This window comes from Haemorhous mexicanus, chromosome 24 (assembly GCF_027477595.1).
Source record: "Haemorhous mexicanus isolate bHaeMex1 chromosome 24, bHaeMex1.pri, whole genome shotgun sequence".
In the NCBI taxonomy this organism is placed as follows: Eukaryota; Metazoa; Chordata; class Aves; order Passeriformes; family Fringillidae; genus Haemorhous; species Haemorhous mexicanus.
In genome coordinates, this window is record NC_082364.1 from 5,860,685 (window position 1) to 5,886,315 (window position 25,631).

General features: G+C 45.5%; 1 protein-coding gene across 3 annotated transcripts in view; it reads right to left on the reverse strand.

The window, feature by feature from the left end:
* Positions 1–768: 768 nt before the first annotated feature.
* CBL (Cbl proto-oncogene) overlaps positions 769–25,631 on the reverse strand; it is a 36,190-nt gene continuing 11,327 nt past the window's right edge. The window contains exons 3-17 of one of the 3 annotated variants that reach the window (XM_059867055.1): positions 19,926–20,072; positions 18,508–18,664; positions 16,913–17,034; positions 16,339–16,476; positions 15,821–15,908; positions 15,305–15,436; positions 14,663–14,866; positions 12,474–12,605; positions 11,289–11,648; positions 10,001–10,095; positions 9,403–9,558; positions 8,799–8,902; positions 8,101–8,283; positions 1,874–5,590; positions 769–1,641 (exon numbers count right to left, since the gene is read on the reverse strand). In XM_059867055.1, coding sequence (XP_059723038.1) covers positions 5,310–5,590; positions 8,101–8,283; positions 8,799–8,902; positions 9,403–9,558; positions 10,001–10,095; positions 11,289–11,648; positions 12,474–12,605; positions 14,663–14,866; positions 15,305–15,436; positions 15,821–15,908; positions 16,339–16,476; positions 16,913–17,034; positions 18,508–18,664; positions 19,926–20,072 — 2,299 coding nt within the window. In that variant the 3' untranslated portion in view covers positions 769–1,641; positions 1,874–5,309. Of the gene's footprint in view, positions 1,642–1,811; positions 5,591–8,100; positions 8,284–8,798; positions 8,903–9,402; positions 9,559–10,000; positions 10,096–11,288; positions 11,649–12,473; positions 12,606–14,662; positions 14,867–15,304; positions 15,437–15,820; positions 15,909–16,338; positions 16,477–16,912; positions 17,035–18,507; positions 18,665–19,925; positions 20,073–25,631 lie in introns of all 3 variants that reach the window. The other 2 variants (XM_059867054.1, XM_059867056.1) reach the window with 2 other exon arrangements.

Here is a 25,631-nt window from a genome sequence, read left to right on the forward strand (position 1 = left end):
ACCTATGACCTGAAGTAACCCCAATTGTGACCTCAGTTGACCCCAATGACCTCAGGTAACCCGGCTCAGGACCTCAAATGACCTCAGATAACCCCAATGACCTCAGGTAACCCTGAACAGAGCCTCCAATGACCTCAGGTAACCCCATCTCTTCATTTCACCCCTCAGAGGCCTCTGTGAGAGGATTTTCCCAAGTCCAGTTGTGCCCCATGGCCCCAGGCACCCTCCCTGGTCCTGAGTGTCCCCCTGTGTCCCCAGCTGGTGTCCCCTGGACCAGCTGGAGTGTGGCAGAACCTGGATTTTTATATCTATTTTATGTGTCAAATATTCATCTATTGATAGATATGAAGGGATATCAATGACTAATCAATTAATGGATTCAAATAAATATCATTATTCTCCTGTCTTTACTAATAATACATTCTAATAAATATCTCACACAATTCTAGAACAGAGTTATTTATTTCTATAATTTCCATGCAATAACTTTAAAAGTCTGCAGAATTTCCCTTGGATTCTCTTCCTGGGTGGTAACTTCATGTTCTTCTTGGTCCTTGATTCTCTCAGAGTATGTTTAATTACTATAATCTTTATATAAATCTTTCCTGGCCTCTGTCAGTGCCCAGAATATAAATTTGAATTTAACAGATAATCGTGGTGATAGTTATAAAATAACTCCAAAGTCAGTCTGCAAAGGATCCAGGAGATTGAAATCCTAAAATTTTCTTTTTCCAGCACTTACAGAAGCACCACAACACACACACACCATCTGCTACAACAAAGGAAATTTTATTTAAAAATAAAACTTTGTTTTGTTTTCTTTCTTACTGACACAGGTGAATGAAATCCCAAACAAAGAAGCTCTTAGTGGGCAGCATACAAGGATGGAAACAATTAATAAATAACATTAGTATAACCTCTAAACATTAACAATGCATCTGCAAACAAAATGAGGACTTTAAACCAAGTGAACCTTAAAGCTCAGCTACTCTCTGTAAGAATATTTACCTTCTGTTTTTCCTTATTCTTTACAGATCTGAAAGGATTAAATACTGCTATTATAATTTTATATTAATGACACTATTATACTTTTTTTTTTTTAAAATATCTCGTGAAAATCTCAACATTTTTTAACACTGATATTTTACAAATTGGTATTTGTCATCCGTGAGAAAGAACAAAAGTAACAGCAGTTCTTCCTCCACTGGGAATTTCAAACAAAAAAGATTTTTAGGAGGAACTTTAAAAATAAATGTCCTTATTCCCCACTAATCTTTAAGTGGCACCTCGGAGAAGGTGCCCTGGGAGTTGCATTTTTTCTTGCTCAACTGAAAAAAAAAAAAATAAAATGAACAAAAACCCAACAAAGCAACCAATCAAACCACATTTGCAGTAAGGAGCCTGCCTCAGGAGGAGCCACAGAAATGTCACCAGTCTGGTACAGGAGGCCCCGGGGAGGGCTGGGGCAAGGACATGCACAAAAAAAGGGGAAGGTTTGGGATTCCTGCTCGGCTCTGGACACAGGAAATCACCTGGATCCTGCTCAGGAGGGAACCTCCCGCTCCCCACAGCTCTGCTCCTGCTGGGAGTGATCCCCACTCCTGCTGGGAGTGATCCCCCTCCTGCTGGGAGTGATCCCCCCTCCTGCTGGGAGTGATCCCACTCCTTTGGGAGTGATCCCCCTCCTGCTGGGAGTGATCCCCACTCCTGCTGGGAGTGATCCCCACTCCTGCTGGGAGTGATCCCCCTCCTGCTGGGAGTGATCCCCCTCCTTTGGGAGTGATCCCCCTCCTGCTGGGAGTGATCCCCACTCCTGCTGGGAGTGATCCCACTCCTTTGGGAGTGATCCCCCTCCTGCTGGGAGTGATCCCACTCCTTTGGGAGTGATCCCCCTCCTGCTGGGAGTGATCCCCACTCCTTTGGGAGTGATCCCAACTCCTTTGGGAGTGATCCCCCTCCTGCTGGGAGTGATCCCACTCCTTTGGGAGTGATCCCCCTCCTGCTGGGAGTGATCCCCACTCCTTTGGGAGTGATCTCCACTCCTTTGGGAGTGATCCCCCTCCTGCTGGGAGTGATCCCCACTCCTGCTGGGAGTGATCCCCCTCTCCTTTGGGAGTGATCCCCCTCCTGCTGGGAGTGATCCCACTCCTTTGGGAGTGATCCCCCTCCTGCTGGGAGTGATCCCACTCCTTTGGGAGTGATCTCCACTCCTTTGGGAGTGATCCCCTCTCCTTTGGGACTGTTCCCCACTCCTTTGGGAGTGTTTCTCCATTCCTTTGGGAGTGTTCCCCACTCCTTTGGGAGTGTTCCCTGCTCCTTTTGGGGACAGCTCCAGCACAACCCCAGCATTTTTTACCCCATCCCACGACCCTGACTTGGCCCCGAGCTCGGCACAGCACCAGTCCAGACACAGAAGCTCCACGGCTGAAATGCTACAAACCACAGTGTCAGAGTCCAAGTGAGCATTGCCTGTCTCTCCTGCTCCTCCTTTTCACCCTCCCCACAGCAGTTTGGTGCTGCTTGTGCAGCTCTGCTCATTTCCCCAGAGGGGTGGATTCTCAGATCCAGCCTGGCCATGCAGCATCCCCTTAAGAAAGGCACTAGACATCTGGGTTGTTTTTCCTTTTTAAAGTAGCATCAGAAAGGTAATTTTCTTAAGAATAAAGAAGAGGGAGGTGAAGGGAAAGAAGAGCAATCAATCTTGGGCTTAGAAAGAACAAGAAAAATCCACTGGGCAGTGCCTGGATCGAGCTGGCAGAACACAGCCACAAGACATGGCCAGGACTCTGCTGCTCAGTGGAATCAGCAAATTCTTAACGTGTCTAAGGAAGAAAAGGCAAGACTTAAGTTTCTTAAATCAGTTTGAGACATAAACAAGAGCACAGAAAGGACACATGCAGAGAAATCAGCGAAACATGCCACAAAGATTGCTCTCTCTAATCTCTAATACCCAGAACAACACCCACAGGAACATCTCTTGGCACACAGACCCCAAAGACAGGCCTGGAACAGCTCTGCCAAGCAGGATTTCATGGAAATTACAGCCAGCCTGCCCTGAGGGGCTTGGAGGGACAGGGAATCACTGGTGCCACACATGCTGGGCAGGACAAGAGTTAAGGCTTTGGAGCTGGCTGGGTCAGCCTGGCTCAGCCACAGCAGGAGTCTCACTGAGCTCACACAGCAGGACAGACACCAAACGGCTCCAAACCAACACAGAGCCCAGTGGGAGTGTGGAAAAGAGGGAAATAGACCCCTCACTAAAGGGTTTGCACCTGGATCTCCAGCACAAGGGACTGTTTGGCTGCTCAGGCTCCCCAGTGTGACACACCAGCCAGAGCTGTGCCCTGCTCCTGCCTCAGCAGCACCAGTGCTGGCCTTGCTCCTGCAGAGCTCCCACCCATCCCACAGGGAGCAGGGCTGCACCCCTGGCAGCTGCACTGGGGGCACAGGAGGAAGAGCAGCTCTTCCTCCCCTCCTTCTTCCCCCAGGCACTGAGCCCTGTGCCCTGCAGAGCACCCTGCCCACTGCCTGACCTGCAAGTGCCAGCCCTGACCCCAAACCTGCCAAGGCTGGGGTCAGGGAGCGTGGCAGGAGATCTCCCCAAGCTGTCTGAGAGTTTTCTCCACTACAGAGAGGAGAGGAGTGAAGAGAGACACTTCAGCCTGCCTGGAAGCCACTGCAGCAATTCAGAAGGCTCTAGGGCTAGAGAGAAACCTCAACTTGAATTAAAATCCACTTTCTGCTCTGCTAACACTCATGAAGACCTCCCTGCCACTGCAGCCATCTGGCCCAGCCCCTGGATTCCTCAAAAGGCCAGACTGCACCCGAGTGCCAGAATCACTCCAGCAATATTCCAAGCTGCAGCCCTTAGCCCAGTGACCTCTGCTGACCTCAGGGAGATGCAAATAATGCTGGACATGCTCCAAAGGCCAAGAGCCTCTCAGGCTGACAGGCTGTGATCTGTCTGTGCCTCCTGGATCTAAATCTTCTCCAAAGGAACCATCCACTCCTCTAATATGAACAGAGTTAAGTAGCTGAGTAGGCAAGTCAGGTTTTTCCAATGCAACAGCTGAGCTCTGACCTTTAAAACCATGTGATCACTTCACAAATACAGATTATTTTTCCCCCAGGTCTGTTTTAACACCAGACCTGGCAATACCTTAGAGAAATGGAAATAGAAAGGAGAGCCCCCATGTTGTTTGGAGAGCCATGCAGAGAACTGCTGCACTTCTGGGACTGCAAAGCAGGTGAAATTCCAACAAACACATCAGCTGCATCTACCAATTCCACAAAACACCCTGGCACGATGATGGCTCCTGCAAAAGCTCTCTGGAGGAATGTGTGTGAAGGCCACTAGTCTGCAACAGCCACCATGCAATGAAGATAAATAAAACATCCTATTTACCAGGTGCAACATTCCTAGGGAAGAGCAATGGGAGTGTCCAGTGACGGCTGCTCCAGCCCAGCAGGGCCACAAATCAAATTTGAGCACTGAAGCACAAAATGCTCAAGGCTAAGAGAGGAGAAGCAGCAGCCCCTGCTTTTTGCTCTTGCTCAAATTCTTTGCCCCCTCTCCCACCCCTCAAAACCACACCAAGCTCCTCCAGCTGCTGGAATCTGGTGCTGCCAGTGCAAGAGCACACACACACGAGAGAAATCCAACTGCCAGGATCCAAATCCCTGACAGAAGCTCACCCTGCTATCTCCAGGCAGCAAGGGAGGACTGGAATCAGAAGCAATAACTGCTATAATTACAGGCAAGAGGGACACACCACGGCCAACAGGAAGCAATCAAAGGATTCTTCCAAGGTCTCCTATAAATTCCCAGCAGAAAGTGACCTCCCAGCTTCTCTAAAAAGCCTGAGCCAGACACACAGCAGCGAACAGATCCAAACCTAGTACCATGAACCACAGGACACACCACACCGACCTCGAGACTTTGTTTCTCTGAGCATCCACTTAAAATTCACAGCACAAAACAACTCCCCCCCAGCTTCCAGGGCATCGGCTCGGGGATCCCTTGTCACAATACCTTTCTCTACCAACACCCTGGAAATAAATCTGTTCTCTCAGACAAGAGGTAGGGGTAAAGGACTCCAAGACATACACTGTATAAAACACCGCTCCGCTCCATCCCACTGCTTTGAAATCTGGAACCACGAAAACCTGATAACTGATTCTCTTAAAGAGGCAGGACTGACCTCAGCACGAAGTCTCTAAAGGAACCCCCTTCCCCTTTGGTGCACAGCTGGGCAGCAGCTGCCCAGGCAGTTGGTCCACAGCAGCTCAGGTGTGGAGGTGCCCGTGTGCTATGTGGCCACGTGCGCCGGGGAGGAGATGGACACGAACTCCCGCAGAATATTCTTGGCCATCTCAATATTGTTATGTGCAATGACCAGAGCTTTCTGAATGTCCTGATATGAGTAGCCTTGGCTCATGAGGTTCTCGATCTCGCTGGAGAGGTGCAGGGAGGAGCTGGCCCCGCTGCTGGCTCCTCCTGCTTGGCAGCTCCCGGCTTTCCGCTCCGAGTTGATCCGCCGGGGCAGCGGCTTTGGGGGCCGCTCGGGGACCTGGGAGCCGTCTGAGAAACCTGTGAGGAGAAACAAGTGCATCACTTCAACAGAAAGACGTGGAAATTTTGTTTGGAACGGAGCTGAGATGACAGCAGGGAGATTATTGGCACTTCAAAAAGCTGTCACTGAGCTCTGCTGCTTTCTCCAGCCCTTTTATCCTCCTTCCCAAGCTGCTTAGCTTCCCCACCTGTGTGCCAAAACAGCTGGGGAGGTTTTTCTTAATTAGCAAGGCTCATCAGGCTCATTTAGTAAGATAAAACCACATAAAAAATGGCACAGGATCTATGTGTGTAAGCAGAGCTGAGATATCAGCCTTAGAATCAGAAAAAATGACACAGTGAATATTCAATGCACCAGGCATCCCATTTCCTTCCAGAATCAGACTGTCCAGAGGCTGCTCCCTCATCTCTGTGGGCACAAACTCAGTCCCAACTCAGCCACCACAATTGCTTCAGCAACTGAATTATGCTCTCTGAAGGGTCAGCAACTGAATTATGTTCTCCTCTTCCTCTGCTGAAGCTCTCCCTGTCTAATGGCAGATCAATAAAGCTCAGCCTGCTCTGCTTTTCCCTGAGTCATTCTGATGTGACACTGCCCTGCAGCCACATCATGCACTGCTGGGAAGAGGAAATAACAGCCAATAAACCAAACAAGTCACCAAACTCTCCAAGGAAAAAACACATTGTTCAAAGCGCTCATCCAGCATCTGACTGTTCCTGAGTTTTAACCTCCTGCATCACTGCAGAAAGCATTTTTTGCCAATCACAGGAAACTCTTCCACAAGGATGTTTGACATCACCTTAAAGAAAGATTTATTTGTCTCCTGGAAAAAGTCCTCAGGGCACTCCACAGAGTTTTCTGGCAGCAGAACTGGAGTACAACAGACAAATCACGTCCACACAATCCCTTTCTAAGAGTGAGCACTGCAGCTTGCTCAGAGCAGCAGCATTGTGGGGCCTTTCTGAAAAACTTCACCAAAAGCCCTGAGACAGAGAAGGCTCTTCAGGAACCAGATTCCCTGAAGCTTCCTCACCGACCACAGCTCAGTCCAGCTCCCTCATCTCCAGAATTCAAGTTTCTCACACATAAAAAGCTTTTTGTACATGTGAGAAGAAGGCCTGCCCCCTCCTCTGCCCCAGACTGCCTTCTGGAATAGCTCTTTCAGCTTGAGCTGGATCAAGTTTCAGAGACCATGGGTCAGTCTGAAAGGACAACTGCTAAGACAGTTATTTTGGTAAATCATTAATTAAAACTGCAGGGTCCAGCTCCTGAGAGCATAAATCTGCCAAGAAGAATCCCACAGCAGTTAGGCTTGCCTGCACCAGTGCCTTGCTTCCCACAGCAGTAACAATCAGCATTTTCCACATTTTCCATTTTCCTAGCCCTAAAGCAGGACAACAGCAGTGTTATTTCAGGGCTGTAGAAACAGTGTCAATGATTAAACTCAGTACTTCATCTGGGAGGGGGGCTGGGATTTGCTCTGTTTCTTTTTTATCCCTTTCAGCCAAATTCTACAGACACAGGGACAGATTTAAAAAGAGAAAAAGGGAGGTGGGGCAAAAATAATGAACTTTTCTGCACTAGGAAACTCTTCTCTGTGCTAAAGAAGGCCAGGGAAGTAGAATGGTGAGGAAGGAAAAGAGAAGACTCCCTGGGGGAAGGGGTTCTGGGTACAGGAGGTCCTGCTTCCAGAAGGAACAAGAAACTCATTCCTCCTCCTTGGCAAATCACCAGCACATTCAGCCTGAAAACCCCCCACAGGAAGAGTTTCAGAGCTTCCTTAAGAGCTGCAGAGCAGGGAATAAGTCAATCATTATTCAGAAAGGCTCTTGGAGGCTTTAGTTTTTCCCTCAGAGAATGTGCCTTGCAGCCAGAAGGACACGCTGTCCTCTATTCCCCAGGGACAAAAAGCTGACCTTGCTGAGCCACTGGTCCCTGCTCAGAGGAGCTCAGAGCATCAGGAGCTGTGTGCAGAACTCTTGTGCCATCTGCAGGCACTGGCAGTGCCACAAACCCTGCCAGGCCAGCCCTGCATCTTCCACTTGGCACAGGGACACAACCCCTGAATGGGCTGGGTTGGAAGGGACCTCAAAGGTCCTTCACCCCCTGCCATGGGCAGGGACACCTTCCACCATCTCAGGGTGCTTCAACCCCAAATCCAGCCTGGCTTTGGGCACTTCCAGGGATGGGAAATCCTGTCTCACACCCAGGTACACCATGGTACAAAAACAGTCTGTGCTCTGTAGGAAACAGTGGTTTAAGGAATATACTTTAAGCTGAAAAAAAGCTTTTCCTAACTGAGATTCCAGTGTGATTTGCAAGCTCGGGGATTAAATGACCAAGGCAGCACATTCCAAACTACAAATCAAACAAAAGCTAAAACAAATCAAACAAAATACCTAAGAACCAATTCTGCCTCATAAACCTGATTTTACACCTTACGTCCGAAATCTTCAGTGAGTGACACAAGTTTCAAAGATGCAGAGCCAGGCAGCAGCACCAAGAAGAGGGAGGAGAGCTCTCTGACCTGTGACAGGGTCGTTTTCCAAGGACATTCGGCTGAAGGCAGGGGTGGCATTGGAGATATCAGACAGCGTGCGGCGGGCGATGGCCACGGGCAGCGGTGCCTTGGGGACATCGTAGCCATCCTCCTCATTCTCTGACTCCTCAGGGCCATTGCTGGCACTGGCTGCTGCCAGGCTCCCTTCATCTGCAACAGGAGGCACGTTCTGAGCTCTGAGGCTGAGCTGTGTCTCAAGGCAGACTCCACTCCCCCATTTTCCAAACACTGACAGGACACAGAACTAAAGTTTTGCTGTTAAAACCTCACAATTTATGGCAGCTCTTTCCAGAAGGGAAAATTAAAGCACTGGAATGCTCTTCCCAGGGAGGTGGTGGAATCACCATCTCTGGATGTGTTTAAAAAAAGACTGGCCATGGCACTTGGTGCTACAGTCTAGCTGAGATGTCAGGGCATGGGTTGGACTTGATGATCTTGGAGGTCTCTTCCAACCTCATCATTCTGGGATTCTGTGACTCTGTGACTGGGTTAAAAATACCTGATAGATTCAGTGTGCATGCACAGACTCCTATTTCCACATACATCCCAGCTATTTTAACAACAAAACCAAATGTAATTCCTTTAATTCAGCCTAAAAAGCTGTTCCACTGGGAGCAATTCATTGTAGCCCAGTTCCTCAGCTGTTCTTTAGCACACCCACTCACCAGAAGTGTTGACAGCCTCGAAAGCAGAGGATGCTGCTTGGGAGTGAATGTTGTACATTGCTTCATACATGGAGCCCTCGGGCTGCTGGTCACAGTCCAAAACTCTGAGGGAGAGAAGACATTCCCCATCACACAGGTGACAGTGGCCACCACCTCCACCCTGTCTCTGTGACAGAGTTTGTGCACATCTTCTTGTTTAAAGGTGAAATCACTACTGCTCTGTGAAATATTTGTTCTAGAAAATACTCTGCTAATGTTTATTGCAGTACAGCAGCTCAGCTTAAAAGAGTTAAAATGATACCACCAAAACTGATACCACTGAAAATTAGATTTTAGTAAGAGTTTTGAATTTCAATTGTTTCTGCTCTCAAAAGGTTCTTGGCAGAGAGAGTGGGATGGAAGGGGATATCTGAGTCCTTTAATACTGTACAAGGACTCTGCAAAGAGCAGTGGTCACATTTCCTTTATTGCTATTTTAGTCAAGATCTGGTGAATATCACCAGGGGAATTCAGAAATCTGAGCAAGCAAAATTCCCACCCTGATGTCCCAAATGTGCTGCCCCAGAGCTGGGAGGAGGAAGTGCAAAACCAGCCAGAATCTCACCGTAAACTCTGAGTCATGTCCAAAGGCATTTTGAGCTCTGGTTTTTGCACAGCAGGACCTGGAGGCACCACAGGCAGAGAGGATGGTGACATGTATTCAGTGTCCTCATCGCTCTCAGACTGCTCCCCAGGAGGCAGTTTTGGTACAGGCAGTGGTCTGGAGGCAGGAGAAATAAGATATAAAACATTTACACCAAATCTAATTAAAACCAAGGTGCCCTTTAAAATCCACAGTCACCTCAAAGTAAGTCTGTCTAAAGAAATAATTTGGTTTTCAGTTTGCAGCCCACAAGGTCACACCAGCATAAGGTCATGATGCAAAAAGGAGTGACAATATCATGCACATTTATATCACACAAAGCCCCACTCAAAAGTGAATTTATTACAGAGCTGATGGCAACTGGAGCCTGATTCCTACTGCCACAGCCCAGGGGAACTCCCAGCACTCCCCCCAGCTCTTTGATTCCAGCTGCTTTCTCTAAATTGTGTTTTGAATCTACCAGGGTTTAAATTAAGACTGGAAGAGGTGTGCCAGTTCTGTTCCTGGCACCAGCACCCTGCAATTCCCACTCTGTAAGGCATAAAAAATCCCAACAGACCTGGCAGCTAAGGAGTAGATGGCATTGGCAGATGAGGAGGGTTTGATTTTGGGGTGTTCACACTCTGAGGTTGCTGCTGGACCACTGTTGGAGCTCTGGAAGACAAAATTCCAAACCAGGAATCAGAAACAATGCAAGGCCCAGTGTGGCTGCAAAGCCATTCCTTCAACAGCCTCTGTGGGAATGAAACATCCTCATTTCTTACTGACACCTCAGAAATCTAGGAATTCTCTGACAGCTTTCCCTCAGTGGGGACACTGCAGGGGCTTTCCTGCTGGAAGAACTTCACAATCTGAGGTTCCAATGGCCTTGGCAAATTCAGCTGAAACAGCCAAAATGGGAGCCAAGAGGAAAAGGATGCAGACAAGCCCACACAACTGGAGACAGGATGAAAACTGTGCACGTGCCATTTTCTTAGAAAATCTGGCTAAAAATGGGCTGGTTTCAATTTTAGAAAGCTGGAAGCATTAGAAGGAAAAATTAAGGAAATGGAATCGAGGAAAACAAAACTGCCTGCAATTTCTTTTACAAAATGTTGGTATCACCTGTCCTGCAGGTGAACAGACCCAAACTGAACTCAGATTTTATCCAGTCAAACTTCACACAGCTGATGTGGTGGTTTTCTCAGGGCTGAAAAGCCAGCAGAGTAAATCAGAATTTTTCAGAGAATGTGGTGTCTGCAGGGGTCTCAGGACTAGGGAAGAGATGAGAATCTTGACTCCATGTTTCAGAAGGTTGACTTCTTATTTTATGATATACATTATATTTTAAAAAATTGATATATTAAAACTATACTAAAGAATAGAAGAAAGAATTTCATCAGAAAGAAAAGAATAAAATGATAATAAAATCTAGTGACTGACTAGAGAGTCTGAGACAGCTGGACTGTGATTAGCTATTAATTAAAAACAACTACATGAGACTAATCAAAGATACACCTGTTGCATTCCACAGCAGCAGATAATTATTGTTTACATTTTATTTCTGAGGCCTCTCATCTTAGAAAAGATCTTAGCAAAAAGATTTTTCATAAAATATGTCCTTGACAAGAGAACAACAGAAAACATTCTCAGCTTTTCAGCACTGGAGGGTGAACAATGAAAGGTGAACAATGATCAGGCAATTGGGATTTCAACTTTGTTCCCAAAAGGAATTAAAGCATCCCCCTTGCCTGGAATTCACCAGCTTTTTTCCCATCTCTCCCATGACAAAATCCCACTCCTCAGTGTGAGAAGAAGGTGCCTTTTCCCCCAGATTACCCCTCCCAGGTTACCCCGGAGCTACTCACCGCGGGGCTGTCCAGGCTGAGCGTGCTGCCCAGCCGGAGGCTCTCAGCCCTGGACTCCACCTGCGAGGGCAGCGAGAAGGGCAGCGAGTGCCGGTTGGACAGCTCCCGGCCAGCCCAGGGCTCCGCCGGCGCTTTGGGCATGGGCCTGCCTGGCCACGGCTCACCCTGGCGGCTGGAGGGCAGCGGGGGTGGCTTGTCCCTGCTGGGACAGTCGCCCGGGGTGCAGGGCAGGGGCCGGCGCTGCGGGCGGCTCTCGGGGCCCAGGGCGTGCGGGCGGTCGGGGGGCGGCGGCGGGGGCAGGTCCCGGAGCGTGGGGGGGATCGGCAGAGGTTTGTCCTTGTGCAGAGCACCTGGAGCAGCCTGAGGGGAGGAGGGAGCAAAGCAGTGCTTAGCACAGGCAGCCCAGCCAGAAGAGATAAACGGGAGGGAGAGTTTTGGGGTGGTTTTATCTGTTTTTACAAGGAATTATCTCTGAGAATGTGGAGATATCTCCGCACCTTCTGCACAGGCTTGAGGAGATAACACAGGAACTACGTGCACTTCAGCCAGGCTCTGAACACCCCAGATTCCTCTTCTTGAAGGAAAACATGAGCTTAGAGCAGCCTTAGATTGGAATCCAAACAGAGCCTCCCCATTATTTTAAAAAATGATTCAATTGTGGGTTATTTGTACAAGTTAACATTCATCAGTCAGTGATGAGTATCCACAGAAATAGGTATTTTCTTCTGCCTGAACTTTCCTAATTTCATTATTTCATCTGAACCAGATGAAGAACTCCTGCTGCATCTCAAGAACCATTAACTTAATGCCACCAAGATCATCCTCCTGCCTTCTGCTGATCAATCAGAAAGCCAGTTCACTTCTCCCTGTCACACACATGGAATTCCTTCCTTCATTTTCTATGTAAAAAATGCTCGATGTAAAAATGAGTGCAGAAAAGTTGGGGGAGAGAAATATGATACTTTCTGTATCAGCTAGAACAAAATATGAGGAAAATCCAAAGGGTGCAGGGACTGAGGCTGAAAACAGAGAATGTGATAGAAGTAATAATAATTTGGTAGTTCAGGATGCCAGACAGAAAAAGAAGAAAGTACTTGGGGATGTCATGGAGAGCATGTTGGGCTCCCCAGATTGTTCTGCCCCACTCAAATCCCACTGAAGGGGAAAGGAAGAGGTGTGTCTGACCTTGGAAGTGGTGCCAGGGCTGGAGGCCCCGGGGGGGTTGGCCACTCGCTGCTGCAGCAGGTCCAGGCGGGGTGGCACGGGGGGCAGGGCAGCCTGAGGAGCCACTGAGAAGGGCGAGGGAGGGCGTTCCACCTGGGAGAGGAGAATGGGACATCAGCACACGGCTCAGCCCACGGAATTCCTGTCCTCTGGAGAGCCTCTCCAGCTACAAACTGCTCTGTGAGTAACAACTGTCCTCCAGGAATGGAGGCAGTGCCCAGCACTGCAGCACTTGGAGCAACCCAAGCTCAGCAGTGAGACACCACTGAAAGGCACACTTAGAAACACAAAGGTGTCCTGAGGGAACAACAAAAATGCAGCTTAGAAACACAACAAGAGGTGTCCTGATGGAATAACAAAAATGCAACTTAGAAACACAACCCAAGGTGGACTGATGGAATAACAAAAATGCAACTTAGAAACACAACCCAAGGTGGACTGATGGAATAACAAAAATGCAACTTAGAAACATGAATCAAGGTGTCCTGATGGAATAACAAAAATGCAACTTAGAAACATGAATCAAGGTGCTCTGGTGGAATAACAAAAATGCAACTTAGAAACATGAATCAAGGTGTTCTGATGGAGTAACAAAAATGCAACTTAGAAACACAACAAGAGGTGTCCTGATGGAATAACAAAAATGCAACTTAGAAACATGAATCAAGGTGTTCTGGTGGAATAACAAAAATGCAACTTAGAAACATGAAACAAGGTGTTCTGATGGAATAACAAAAATGCAGCTTAGAAACACAACCCAACGTGTCCTGATGGAAGAACAAAAATGCAACTTAGAAACATGAATCAAGGTGTTCTGATGGAATAACAAAAATGCAACTTAGAAACATGAATCAAGGTGTTCTGGTGGAATAACAAAAATGCAACTTAGAAACACAACAAGAGGTGTTCTGATGGAACAACAAAAATGCAACTTAGAAACATGAATCAAGGTGTCCTGACAGAGTAACAAAAATGCAACTTAGACACACAAACAGAGCTGCTCTCACAGAGTAACAAACCTGCCTCAGTGGGCCCTGAGCAGGGACAAGCTGCTTTTCAACACCAGAGGGCACGATCTGCTGCAAAGCCTCCAGTCCCTGTGCAAACTGCTTTCACTACACAGCACTGGTGTGCACCAAACCCTCCATTTTTGTCTCTGGAAAGCTGGTTTTCCACTTAACAAAGCAGCACAGTGCCTGTTATTCTCTTTATTTTCTCTTTTTTTACAATCAAAGTTAGTGCTGTTTAATTTTGAAAAGCTTCACAGATGTTTGAGCTCACTAAAGCCAACAAATACCAACACTGACAGGATGTCACAGCAAGAAAATTGCTTTGCTTCCCCAAAATATGTAAAAAAAGCCCTCCAGGAACAGTGTTTACTGACTGATTAGAACATTATTTCACAGGATGGAAGATAAAGGGAAATGACTCCAGGTAAACCAGAGGTGAAGATTCTTTCTGACTAGGAAATGCAGCTTATTTTAGTTGATTCAGCTATTACAAATTAGCCAAATTCAAACCCACTTCCCTATGCAGCAAAAAAAAATAAAAAATGCAAGAGCAGCAATTAGATTTTGAAATGAGAAATGAAACTGAAATGAAAAAGACATGCAAGGATCCACAAAGAATGCCTGTACACAGCTCCTGGAGGGAAGCAGACTTATCACACCTTTATTAGACAGATTTATCAGCCACCACATCAAAAGTTGACAGCCAAATTGAGTTCCTCAGCAGAACAGCCTGCCCTCTGCCCTGTTATTTATCAGGACCTTGGGATGGTTGTGTCCATCATCGGGGAAAAATGGATGAATTTCTGCTGATCTGGGTGAATTCTGGCTAGGAAATCAAAATCTAACTCACAGAGGAGTGTTCCAAACCCAGACCTTCCATTCCAACAGGTCAGGCCAGCTTTTTCACCCCTCTGGGGATTCCTCCAAGACAACACACAAAAGATCAAAGGCTTCAAAGTGTGATCCCAAACTGGCAGTGTGAAATGAGCTCACAAAACTGGACCCAAACCCCTGTTTTCCACAGGGAGCAGGCTGTTTACTGTTACACAGTCTGACAAACCCCACAGGCACAAATCACTAAGAGAAAACTGCTGCAGAAAAGGCACTGCCACATTTCTCATTTCTCATTTATGACCTTACTTTGGTACCAGCGAGTTCTTTCATCATGAAGAGGGAATCATCAGCTTTGTCATCATCATCATCATCATAATTGGGAGAGGGGGTTCCTTCTGCTCCTTGCCTGGACAATCCTCCTCCTCCCCTGGGATCAAATGGATCCACCACGATTGGCTCGGTGCCTTTGATCTCACAGCGGCAGAAGGGACAGCCTTGGCCTTCAGATTCCTGCAGGGGACAGAAGAGATCTGTCACAGCAGCCCTTGGGGGGCACAATTATCACCTGCTCCACAAACAATCAGCTTTCAACCTGCTTTATGGCAGGGAGCTTTCAACTGGGAGGAACACAAAGGCAAACTGGGCTAGAAATAGGGAATATTTTCTACTTGAAGTAGAAAAACAGCACTTAAGGAAGTATTGACAGTTTTTCTTTATTCCATATTAAGAGATCAGGCATCTAAACAGCTTCTGATGCTGTGACATAATGAGACAATGTTTCTGCTATATTCTCTCCACACCTGAACAGTTCTGAGAAGAGAATATCTGCAAAATACATTCTGTATAAGAGTCTGTAAGATATCTGTAAAAGAAAATAGCTGTAAAAGACCAAGCAGCTGCCCTCAGAGAAATAAAGAAGAGACAGAAAAAGAAGAGGCAAAGGCTCACCTGCCAGGCTGTGAGACAGGAGGTGCACATCAGGTGCCCACAAGGTTCAATCTTCACATCCTTGTCGTTCTCAGCACAGATTTTACACAGCTGGAACGTGGAGCCCATCTCACAGTACAGCTCATATTGTTCCTGAGGAAAAGACAGCATAAATCACAGCATAAATGCAAAGATTTCACCATCATTTTACAAGCTAGATGCATCTGTCAAGCTCTGAAAAAAGTGGAATTCAAATTATCCAATAATTTTCATTTAAGCATCCCAAGAAAAGCAGGGTTCAAGACATGTTGATGTTGAATGGCAAAAAAGCATCAATGGTGGCAGAACATTCTAGAAATAAACCCTTAAAATCTGTCATTGCAATCTCATCTGCCCATCCCTATCACACAGATTTCTGAATTCCTGTGGAATACTGCAGCACTAAAAACAAGTGTGACAGAACTGGGTGAATAGCTAAGGAGGGTGGAAATCAGGGAGAAAGGCAGAGAGATGGATGGAATGGAATATTTTATTCACCTGTGTAACTTTAATGTGGTCCTGAGGTGTGGGCTCACACAAGCCAGTCAAGTCAGGATTCTGATTCCGGCCATCAGGAAATAAATAACTGGAAGAAGTTGGGAGAAAAAATATCTCTGAATGTGCCTGTACACACATGTGCACACATGGATCTAAGGATTCTTTTGGAGGTGGGAAGGGAAGAAACAATGAAGGTGAGAAGCAAGGGGTGAGATGTCAAGGTATTCTGAATTCTAAAGTTTTGGAGGAATTTTATGATTGGACCAAAATTGAACAGGTTATTCTTAAAAGTATTGGTTCAAATTAAGGGTTTTCCAAAAAAAAAAAAAAAAGGATTTATGAGAAGGGAAACACTGGTGCACATTTATCATCTGCTCCTACACAGCTCTGCAGGGCAAAGACAGCTGTCAGTAATTCCTGAGTGCCAAAACAGTTCAGCAATGACTTATTCCACTGACAGCAATGGGGCATTCAAACCTTAACTGCTTTGTTGTCCTAATTTTTATAAAGTTACTTACAAGCCTTCCCTGAAGCCATCAATCAGTGCTTGGAAAAGAGGTTTGTTGTGGGGGATGGTCTGGAGAATGTTCCCATCTGCAGTGACATAGCCAATGGCCCACTGACCCAGGCGGGTACAGCTCAGTCGGAAAATGTAACTAAAAACACACAAAGGAAAAGGAACCTCAGCTTGGAACAGACTGAAAAGATTCAATGACAAGTAGGCAGCCTTTGTCTGGCCATATCAAGACAGCAAATAAAATTAGTAGGAATAACTTGATGATTTGTAGCAGCTTTCCTCAAGTGAGGCCCAGGCAGTTCAAAGGGGAACTTTGCAATGTGATACAAAATGAGAAAAGAATCCAACTGGCCTCCAGGTGAAATTAAACCCAGAATCCAGAGCAAGAGAAGTTAACATCCTTAAAACCATTTGTTTCAAATCAACTTTGAAAAAGCCAACAAACAAACAGACGACAGGAGGTTTCCATGTTTCAAAGCAGCCCAGAAGTAACCACAGAAGCTGCAGAAAGGAACACAGATAATCTGTCAGCCCTGCTGCAATCAGTGGTGGCAGCCAGACCCTCCCTCTCTCACCTGCCAGGTTTGTGAATGAATTTCTGCAGCCTGGCCTTCACCTCGTCATAGGTGAGGAATGCCATGTAGCCAGGGTGAGTCACTGCCAGGCTGTTCCAGTTCCTCAGCAAAGATGACCAGGGCTGGGGAAGCACCAAAGAAACAAATTAACCACACACTTCTAAAAAGGGTAAATATTCCTGAATCAAAGGGTTCTGCAGTTAGAGAAACATGTTTCTGTTCCACCACAAATCCAGTAGAGAAACCAAAATATTCATTCCCATGCAGCACTTGGCAGTTGAGTTTGTTGCTTGTTGGGGATAAAATTATCACCTAAGACAGACCTTAATCAAAACTCCTTTAATAAATACAAAAGGAGAAGTCACTGAGGTCACAGCTTAAGAATAGCCATCAATTGTGCTGCTTCTGCAGAGAGAATGACTCATTCCCCAGACAGGGATAAAGGCAGGAGTTTAATGAGATTATGCAGAGCCCAGGAACCATGACTGCTCTCCAACACCAACTTCCTGCATGGCCTGGGGACAGTGACCTCCCCTCTGTGTCTGAGTTTCACTGTCTGTAACTTGTGACTGCTCCTCACCAACCCAACCTCAGCGGGTGTGGCAAGGACTGTGGCTGGTCTCAGATCTGATTGAAGAAAGCAGCACACACAGCTCAAATATTGCTTAAAATGATGCCCCAAAAGTCACAACAACCATTTGAAATCTCTCAGTCCTGAGAAGGGCTTGGGTGTGTAATTCTCACCTGATTTTTCCAAGTTTTTAAACTCATCTACAGGAAGGTACCAGCACTCCCTAAGAACTCTGCAAGCCCTGGAATTTGCAGCAACTCTTGACTTGTTCTTTATGTACAACACTTGGAAAAAAGTGCTGAATGAGATCAGCTACATTGCAACACCAAACATGGGAATTTTTCATCTAGACATATCTTAATTACAACCCACCCCATCACATGGGAAAAGGCAAGTCAGAGCCAAAGAAGTAAGTGATTGTTCTTGTAAATACCCAACTGTACAATCAGAAGCTGTGTTTTTGAATTTAGCACTATTAAAGACTGGGGAAGAATTTTACCTATTGTTAATATCCCTTCAGTGATACAGAGATTTCTCACACACACAGACATGATCACAACATCCTGGCTGGGGCAGTTCAAAAGATAGGAAGCCCAAATTTCCATGCTTGAACTCCATCCTGAACAACCCCCCTCCATGGAAAATAAATCTGACAATAAAGAAAGGGATGAGGGAAGACAGAGTGATGAACTAAGCTTCACATTTCCTGGCTTGCAGAAGCTGTGTCAGAGCTTCAGTCTCAAAGTGACCTTTGAAAGAGAAAACCTGATTCATGGCAGGATGCTGAATGTGCCTGGGAGTTGCAGTGTATATTTAGGGATTTTTTTTATTCTACAGCCAGAAATATCACCCACTTTTACTGCAATCTGGGGTCTTAAGTATTACTCTTTAAGGGATGGAGGGCAAGACAAGCAAATCCCACAAAATCCCATACAGCACAAATAATGAGTGTAAAATATTGGCCTGGCTAAAGCAGAGTATAACACTGAGACACTTCAAGTGATTCCCATTGCTCAGTTCCCACCTGGAAGAGTCGTGTGAAGATGTCAAACTCAAACACTGAGATGTAGTCATTGCAGGTCAGGTCGATGGTTGACTTGAGGGCCATGGCCTCCAGGCCAGAGCTGATGGGATGCACCTCATGCAGGGCCTGGCGAAAACTCTTCCAAGGAACAATGGTCCTGGGGAAAGCAGGGAGTGGCAAAAGGCTCAGCACCACCAGCACCATGCACACAGCCACAGCTTCTCTTTGTCAGCATCCATGTTGTGATAACAGACACAGGAAAATCAAAAACAGCCACACGAGGTTTATTCATGTCACACAAAAAACCAGATTTCTTGGTACTGCAGGAAATCAGCAGCTAAATGAAATTAAGGCAATTTTCTCTGCACATGCAAAATTTTGGAATTAGAAGCCCCCCTCTGGTTTCTCTTTTCCCTCTCTCTGCAGTCCTACCACAGCATCCCTTGATAATAATTTCACAGTGCTGCAGCTGGCAGAGAAGAAGTTAAGTCTAGATGGTTTAAAAAAAACCTGCAACCAACTCTCCAAAGAAGGATTAACTGGAGAAGGAAGATAATCAGCAGCCAAAACACAGGCTGTTGTTTAAAGGAATATTTTCCTTCTTTTAATAATTCAAGTGGCATAGAAACACAGAAAGAAAATGCCTCACTTCAGACAACTGTGCTATTCATGAGTAAATACATTATGGCTTTTTGTTCTGACAGCTACTAATTAAACTCTTTTGGTGAAGTACCTCAGCTCCCCCAGTTTGAAAGCAGTACCCAATCCATTAACTTTAATCCCCAAACATTGCTGTGAACACCTCCATGGTTCATTTGGTCAGTGTTTCATTAGATACAGAAATTAAACCTGACATTTCAGCAGTCTGCACACAAAGACTGCTGCATTTCCCTTTCCCCTTCACTCTCAGCAAAGCCATTTTGCAAACAGAAATTCAGAGAAGAAGAGAGGTGAGTAAATGATTGGAAAGACTAATTGGAGGGAAGATGAAAAGAATATAATATTATGGCTTAGCTAAAGAACAGCCCATGTTGGGGGCATGGTAACCTTTGGAAGAAGAAAGGATTATTTTGCATAGCTTGTAGAGCTTACTTAAAAGTTAAAGAATTAAATCAAGGAGAGGCAAATTTAAGCTGAAAATCAAGGAAAACACTGTGACAATACAAGAGTCTCCTGGGGAAACTGGGGAAAGATTCATCACTTGACACATTTAAAACCAGACAGGACAAAACCTGGGAAATTTAATGCAGGAATAATTCCTTACCTCAGCCCAGAGATGGACCAAGTGACCAGGAGGTCTCTCCCATCATTTATTTTAACCTGACAAAGCCCTTCTTAAAGGGCCAAACAGAATTCTTCAAAACACTGGGTGCAATTTGCTCCCACACCTCTATTTTTAAGCACAGTTAGAAACTTACTTTTCACCAAAAGCCTTTCTCCAAAATTCTGCAGCATCTGCCTTGGTGATCCGGAACGTGTCCCCCTGGAAGAGGCCACTGGGGAAAATCCCTTTGAGTTCTGCCAGCATGTGGCTGAATATCAGGGACAGTTTGGTCAGGTTCCTCCTGCAAAGGACCACAAAAATTGCTTCTTTTAGGAAAAAAAAAAAAAAAGAGTTGAGGGTTCCAAGCAAAGCAGAACCAGCACTTATTGCAATTCAAGAATGACCCCAGTATGCAAAACTCTGATTTGGGGATCTCTTTCAAGTGTTCCCCCAGCATTTAGAACATCCAAAACATGGGAACTACCAGTCTGTGTTTGCCAGGACATATTTCACAATGACAATATTCCACAATGACAAACTCTGTATCATCTCTTTAAGGTGGGCAGGCAAAAATCCTCCCGTGGAAAAACACACTCACAGAAAATGTGCAAAACCAATACTCAGACCTCACCTACTGAGTAGTGAAGACAAAAACTCATCAGGTTTGGGTCTGAAAATTCCTTTTGAGAGCACATAAAACTACTCCTGGCCCAGACAATGGGAGCTGAATGTCTTTGCAGGTCCCCAGAGGCTCCCAACACAAAAGATTTGCTCAGGGAACCTCTAACTGATCCTAACAGACCCAAGCTCCCAAGGGAATGCAAAAACACCTGCAGGTTTTTCCTAAAATGGTCACAACTTACACACAAAAGCTCTCAAACATTGTGTTTAATTATCCAATTTCAATTACAGCTGGGACCTCAAGTCCCCTCTCTGCCTGGTGCCACTGAGACATCAGGAGTGCTCTGTCCCACAGGAAATGCCCTTTTTGAAGCTGGAGAAGAGAATAGATATTTTCTGTTATTCTATTCACCTCTCTCTCACTCCTTTATCCAAAGAAATATTCCAAATATTCTCCTCCACTCCACTGATAGGAAAAGTTCCTGAAAAGAGACAGGGATCTTTCTAGGCCAGAGGGGTTTTTTTTCACCCCCACATCATGTGCTTGTAGGTAAAAGAATGAACTGGCATCATGTGGGGAAGAACAACTTGTGAGCAGTGCCCAACACACCAGAGCTGCTCAGAAACCACCCAGGCATGGCACAGACTCCCTTGTGGCACTGAATATTTAAATATTGAACCACTGAGGGAAGGAACATCCCCAGCCACATTGGATTTTTTTATTTTCCCATCTCTCTCCCTGAGTTTGCTGCTGTTACAGAAGACACTTGTGTTTGGCAGCAAACTCCACTGCCCCAGGCTCCAGCCTTTCACCAATTCCTGGTGTTCTGGCTGGATTGGTGCCTGTTCACTTTATCTTGGATGTTTTTCAGATACCACTTGCTCCAAATGCGATATTGCCACTGGAAGGACTTATCCTGTTAATGGGCCTGATTGCAGGACTGACCTCCAGCCTTCTCCCAAAAATTCCTGGGGCATTTGGGACATTTCCCACATTTTCACAGGGTCTAGACTCAACTGGAAGTGACCATATTGCTTGACATAGATTCTAGTATTTCCTCAGCCCCTCATGAGCCCTTTCTCCACACCCTGACAGTCTGGGTACATTAGAAAGGCCCAAAACTCTAAATTTTCTCTGCCACCAGTTCTTTCTCACCCTTCTTTATTCAGCTACATTTTCATTTGTGTGCAGCAAGGAAAGCTGCTCAAATTGTTTATGGAAAACACCAGCTACACAAAGAATTCTGGTTTTTGTCATTTCATACGTGTCCAACCACAGCAGGTGCTTGGGATTAACACAAGGAAAAGCCCCCAGCTGCTCCTCCCCGAGCTGTCCCATTCCCCAGCTGTCTCTGGATGTGTCACACACTCAAACTGGGTATTTTGAGCAGTTCCACAGTCTGGGTTTGGCATGTTAAGTAATTCAAAGCTGTTTATTTCTCTTTGCATTTCCGAGGGGAAGGCTCAGATTCTGAGCTGGTGGTACAGGGAAAATGATTTAACTGTAAATCCCCCCACCAGATCCCTCCCATGGAGATTCCCACCATGTCCCTGCAATGCCTTTTTCTGATAAACATTAGAAAAATTGCAAATCAGAGGTGTGGAATTCTGAAAGCACTCACTCACACAAAAAGGCAAAAAAACCCAAGAGGACAGTTTGTGTTAGTGCAAGAAGAAAAAGCCAACACCAGGCTGTTATCAATCATTTAATCTACAACCCAAGCAAAAAATTATGGGCTTTTTATAACTGAGTTTATAAAAAAAGAGGCTTTAACAAACCTGCTAATGATTTTGTACCCTCCTATTGCTGCCCAGCACAATGTGGGGAAATCTGTGTATGACAGAAAAGCACTTTGATGGATTTCTGACCCTGAACAAGTGCATGGTTCAAACAAAACACTGCAAGAAGCCAGGGAATATTCCTGGGCCCAGTTGTTTATCTCTTCTGCCTCAGCTGAGCTCCAGGAAGTGCTTGCACTCAGCTGAGCACATCAGTTAGTGAGAGAAATAAGAACTTCCTCAGGCTTAAGGATGGATAAACAAATGGTTTTACAGACACACGTTGAAGGACTTGGTTTCCAAAACCAGCTGAACATTTTAAATTCTCAAGGTTATCATATCTTTTTACAAATATCCAGCCATACTGTAAGTAAATAACAGGAAAAACCACAGGAAGTGAACATAAAGAGCAGCAAATTGCAAAATAGTTTGTGTTACTGGCTTTTACACACAGCAAATAGTTACCAATCCTATGCTAAAAGGACAAATATTTCCTTTATTTTAACAATTTACATATTTGTAAATTTACACAGACCAAATAAACACTGGCAATTCTAAAGAATATTTTTATTGGCATGTCAAAGCTTACTGATGATTGTGTTTTATTTTTAGTAACATCAGGAGTGTCCTTATTGCTATTGCTTCAACTAAGCAGATGTGAATGTACTCTCAGAAAAAGGGGCACACATTCAAAAAACATTTATGACTCTTAGACTGAGGATGCCCAAACAGTTTTGACCACAGACCTCCAGCAATGTTCCATTTTTTTTAAATTTTACCTAAACACAGTAATGCACACAAAACTGTCACTGAGGGCTCCATCACAGACAAGTTAAAGAACTAAATTATACAAGTTAAAATTAAATATTACAAGAATTAATTAAAATTATATCTTACAAGTTAAAGAAATGCCAAGCCCAGTTTGGGAAGAGCTAAGTGCAGCACCTAAATTCTGCTGCTGGGGAATTTAAACACCTGCCAGCCAAGCAGAGCTGAAAACGTTACCCAGGGACCTCAGGCCACATCAGAGCTGTCCCCAGAGTGTGCAGGCAGCTGCAGGAACACCTGGGCCAGCTTCAAAGAGCCACAGCCTGGCTCTGTTCTGTGCTCACAGCCCCAGCAGAGGTGGGATTTCACAGCCCCAGTGCTTTCACCCGTACGTGCAAAGCCTTCGGTTTTATGGTTGGAAATAACGAACCAACATGTGAAAATGTCAAAAGGTAAATATTCTTTCCACTGTGTACAGTAGCCAAGTGTTTCCCACATGGTGAGGAACGCCTGCAGCTGGAGCAGGGAGGGATCAGTGCCTGTGCACACGGGGGGAGCTGAGAAGTGGTTCTGGAAGCAGCCAGCCACGGCTCCAGAGCTGCTCAGCTCAGCCCCTCTGCCAACCCCCAGCACCCACCGGGCTCGGAACTTTGGGGAACCAAAACCAGCACGAAGCAAGAGTGTTCCCTCAGTTACCCCATGGCCATGGACACGTTCCCCTCCTCCTTCCTGCCCTGAGCCCCCTCTGCTGTGCTTCTGCTCTTCCTTCCTGCCCCAGGATGGCTTTGGGTTTGCTCCACACATTTCTGTGGGGTTCAGGGGGCTGAGCAGAAACTTCCAGGTGCAGCCCCCACTGCCAGCCCCAGCTGGGGGTTCTGGTGGTGTTGTCTCCCCCACCCAGACCCTCAACAGATTTTTCTTTCCCAATTTCCTGGACAGAAGTTCTTCCACTGTATGGGCTCCATCTTGGAAAGCCATTAAAGGTTTGGTTTAATCAGGGCTGTGTCTCTCAGCCACGTTGACACAATTAGTTAAATTAATGTGCTTTGTGACTAAATGCCTTTTCCCCTCAAGGCAATGTTAACGTGGCACAACCATTTCTGCCACTGCCAGCTATGATTTTTTCATTTTCTTCCAGTATTTCTCACCTCCTTCAGAGCCACCCAGCTGACACAATATAATTTAGTTCCTCACACGTAGCAAGGATCAGCTGCACAGGCTGATTTAGTCACAATATTGTGCTCACATGCCATCATTTGACTGTCGTGTCTGTAAAGCTCATTCTGCTGAAGGCATGTTGCAAACACAGAGGAATTATGAGCTGCAGCACAAGAAACCAACCTCAAAATGCTTCACTTCTCTGTAATTACTGTCCTTATTTCTTATTCTGACACTCTTACCATCAGATTCTGTTTAGGTGACACAGTTAGCATCTACAAGATAAGGTGCAAGCTCCACTACTTATGAAAATATCAACCACAAACCCACAGGTTTTTTCCTATAACTACATCTTACAATTTTATACTTGAAGAGCTAAAAAAAAAAAAAAAAAATTAAAAAAAAACAAACCACCAAACAATCTTTCAACGACTCCAACAAGTAAAATGCACCTTTCAGAAACCACAAAGATGTGAGGCTCTCATGTCACAGGGGCTTTCAGATGCACCAGGCATGAGCAGTTTGATTTCAGCAGAGAGTTTGATATGCCTGGCTTCAAAAAGAAGAACAGTCTGATGCTGTTCTCCCACCCCAGCCAGGAGTTTTCTGTGTGCTGCTGTTCACAGAAGCAGTGAGTGGAAGTGCTCGAGGTGATCCCAAGCTGTCTTTTGTAACCCTGAGGCAGCTCAGGCTCCTCTGATCAGGTTAAAAATAGAAACAGCGGAACTACTTTCAACAAAACTTGCAACACAGGAAGTGAATGAAATTCCACTTAACTATTGCTGGCTCAACAGAAGGCACCTTAGAGAGCCAGGCTCTGTAACATCCACAGGATTTCCTCAGAGTAACTAAAAGAATGGATTCACATTACATTTAGTGCTTGGTCTATAGAATTTTTCACCATCAGCTCCTCCTTTTTCAGTGCTTTAGGTATTACAGGGCAGTTTCCTTATGCTCTGCTGGACCCTGGCACTTTTCAGGTCACATAAATACATTTTAACACCTTGAGTTCTGTGAGCACAGCCTGCCCATCACTTCAAAAGGTAACACAAAACACATAAACCACCCCAAACCATTATATATTCCTATCAGTATGCAAATGGCTGTGGCTGATGGGAAGCAGAAAGGACATCAGACCACTGTGCTGACCACAAGGACCTAACCAACTGACCTTTAAAGGACCTGGAATTATGATTTTTGGCACAAGTGTTGGTGTTACATTATTTTTTCCACTGTTAAGAAGCTAAAAATCCACTTCTAAAATTTAAATTTTAGAGATTATGCTTTAAAGAGAGGAATACACTTGGTATTATTAATGGCCTTTAAAGAGCTCAACACATATTCAGAGGACTGACAAGGTAAAGGATAAAACTCTCACTTAGGTAACAGATTCATTTATTTTACCAGAATCAGGGGATTACACAACAAACATACTGCTCAGGGCACTTCTCATTATACCTCATTTTGTGCTCTGTGCACTGGAATAAAAATTTGTATTTCAGGAGCTATTTGCAGTAGTTAAAGAGAAAAACAG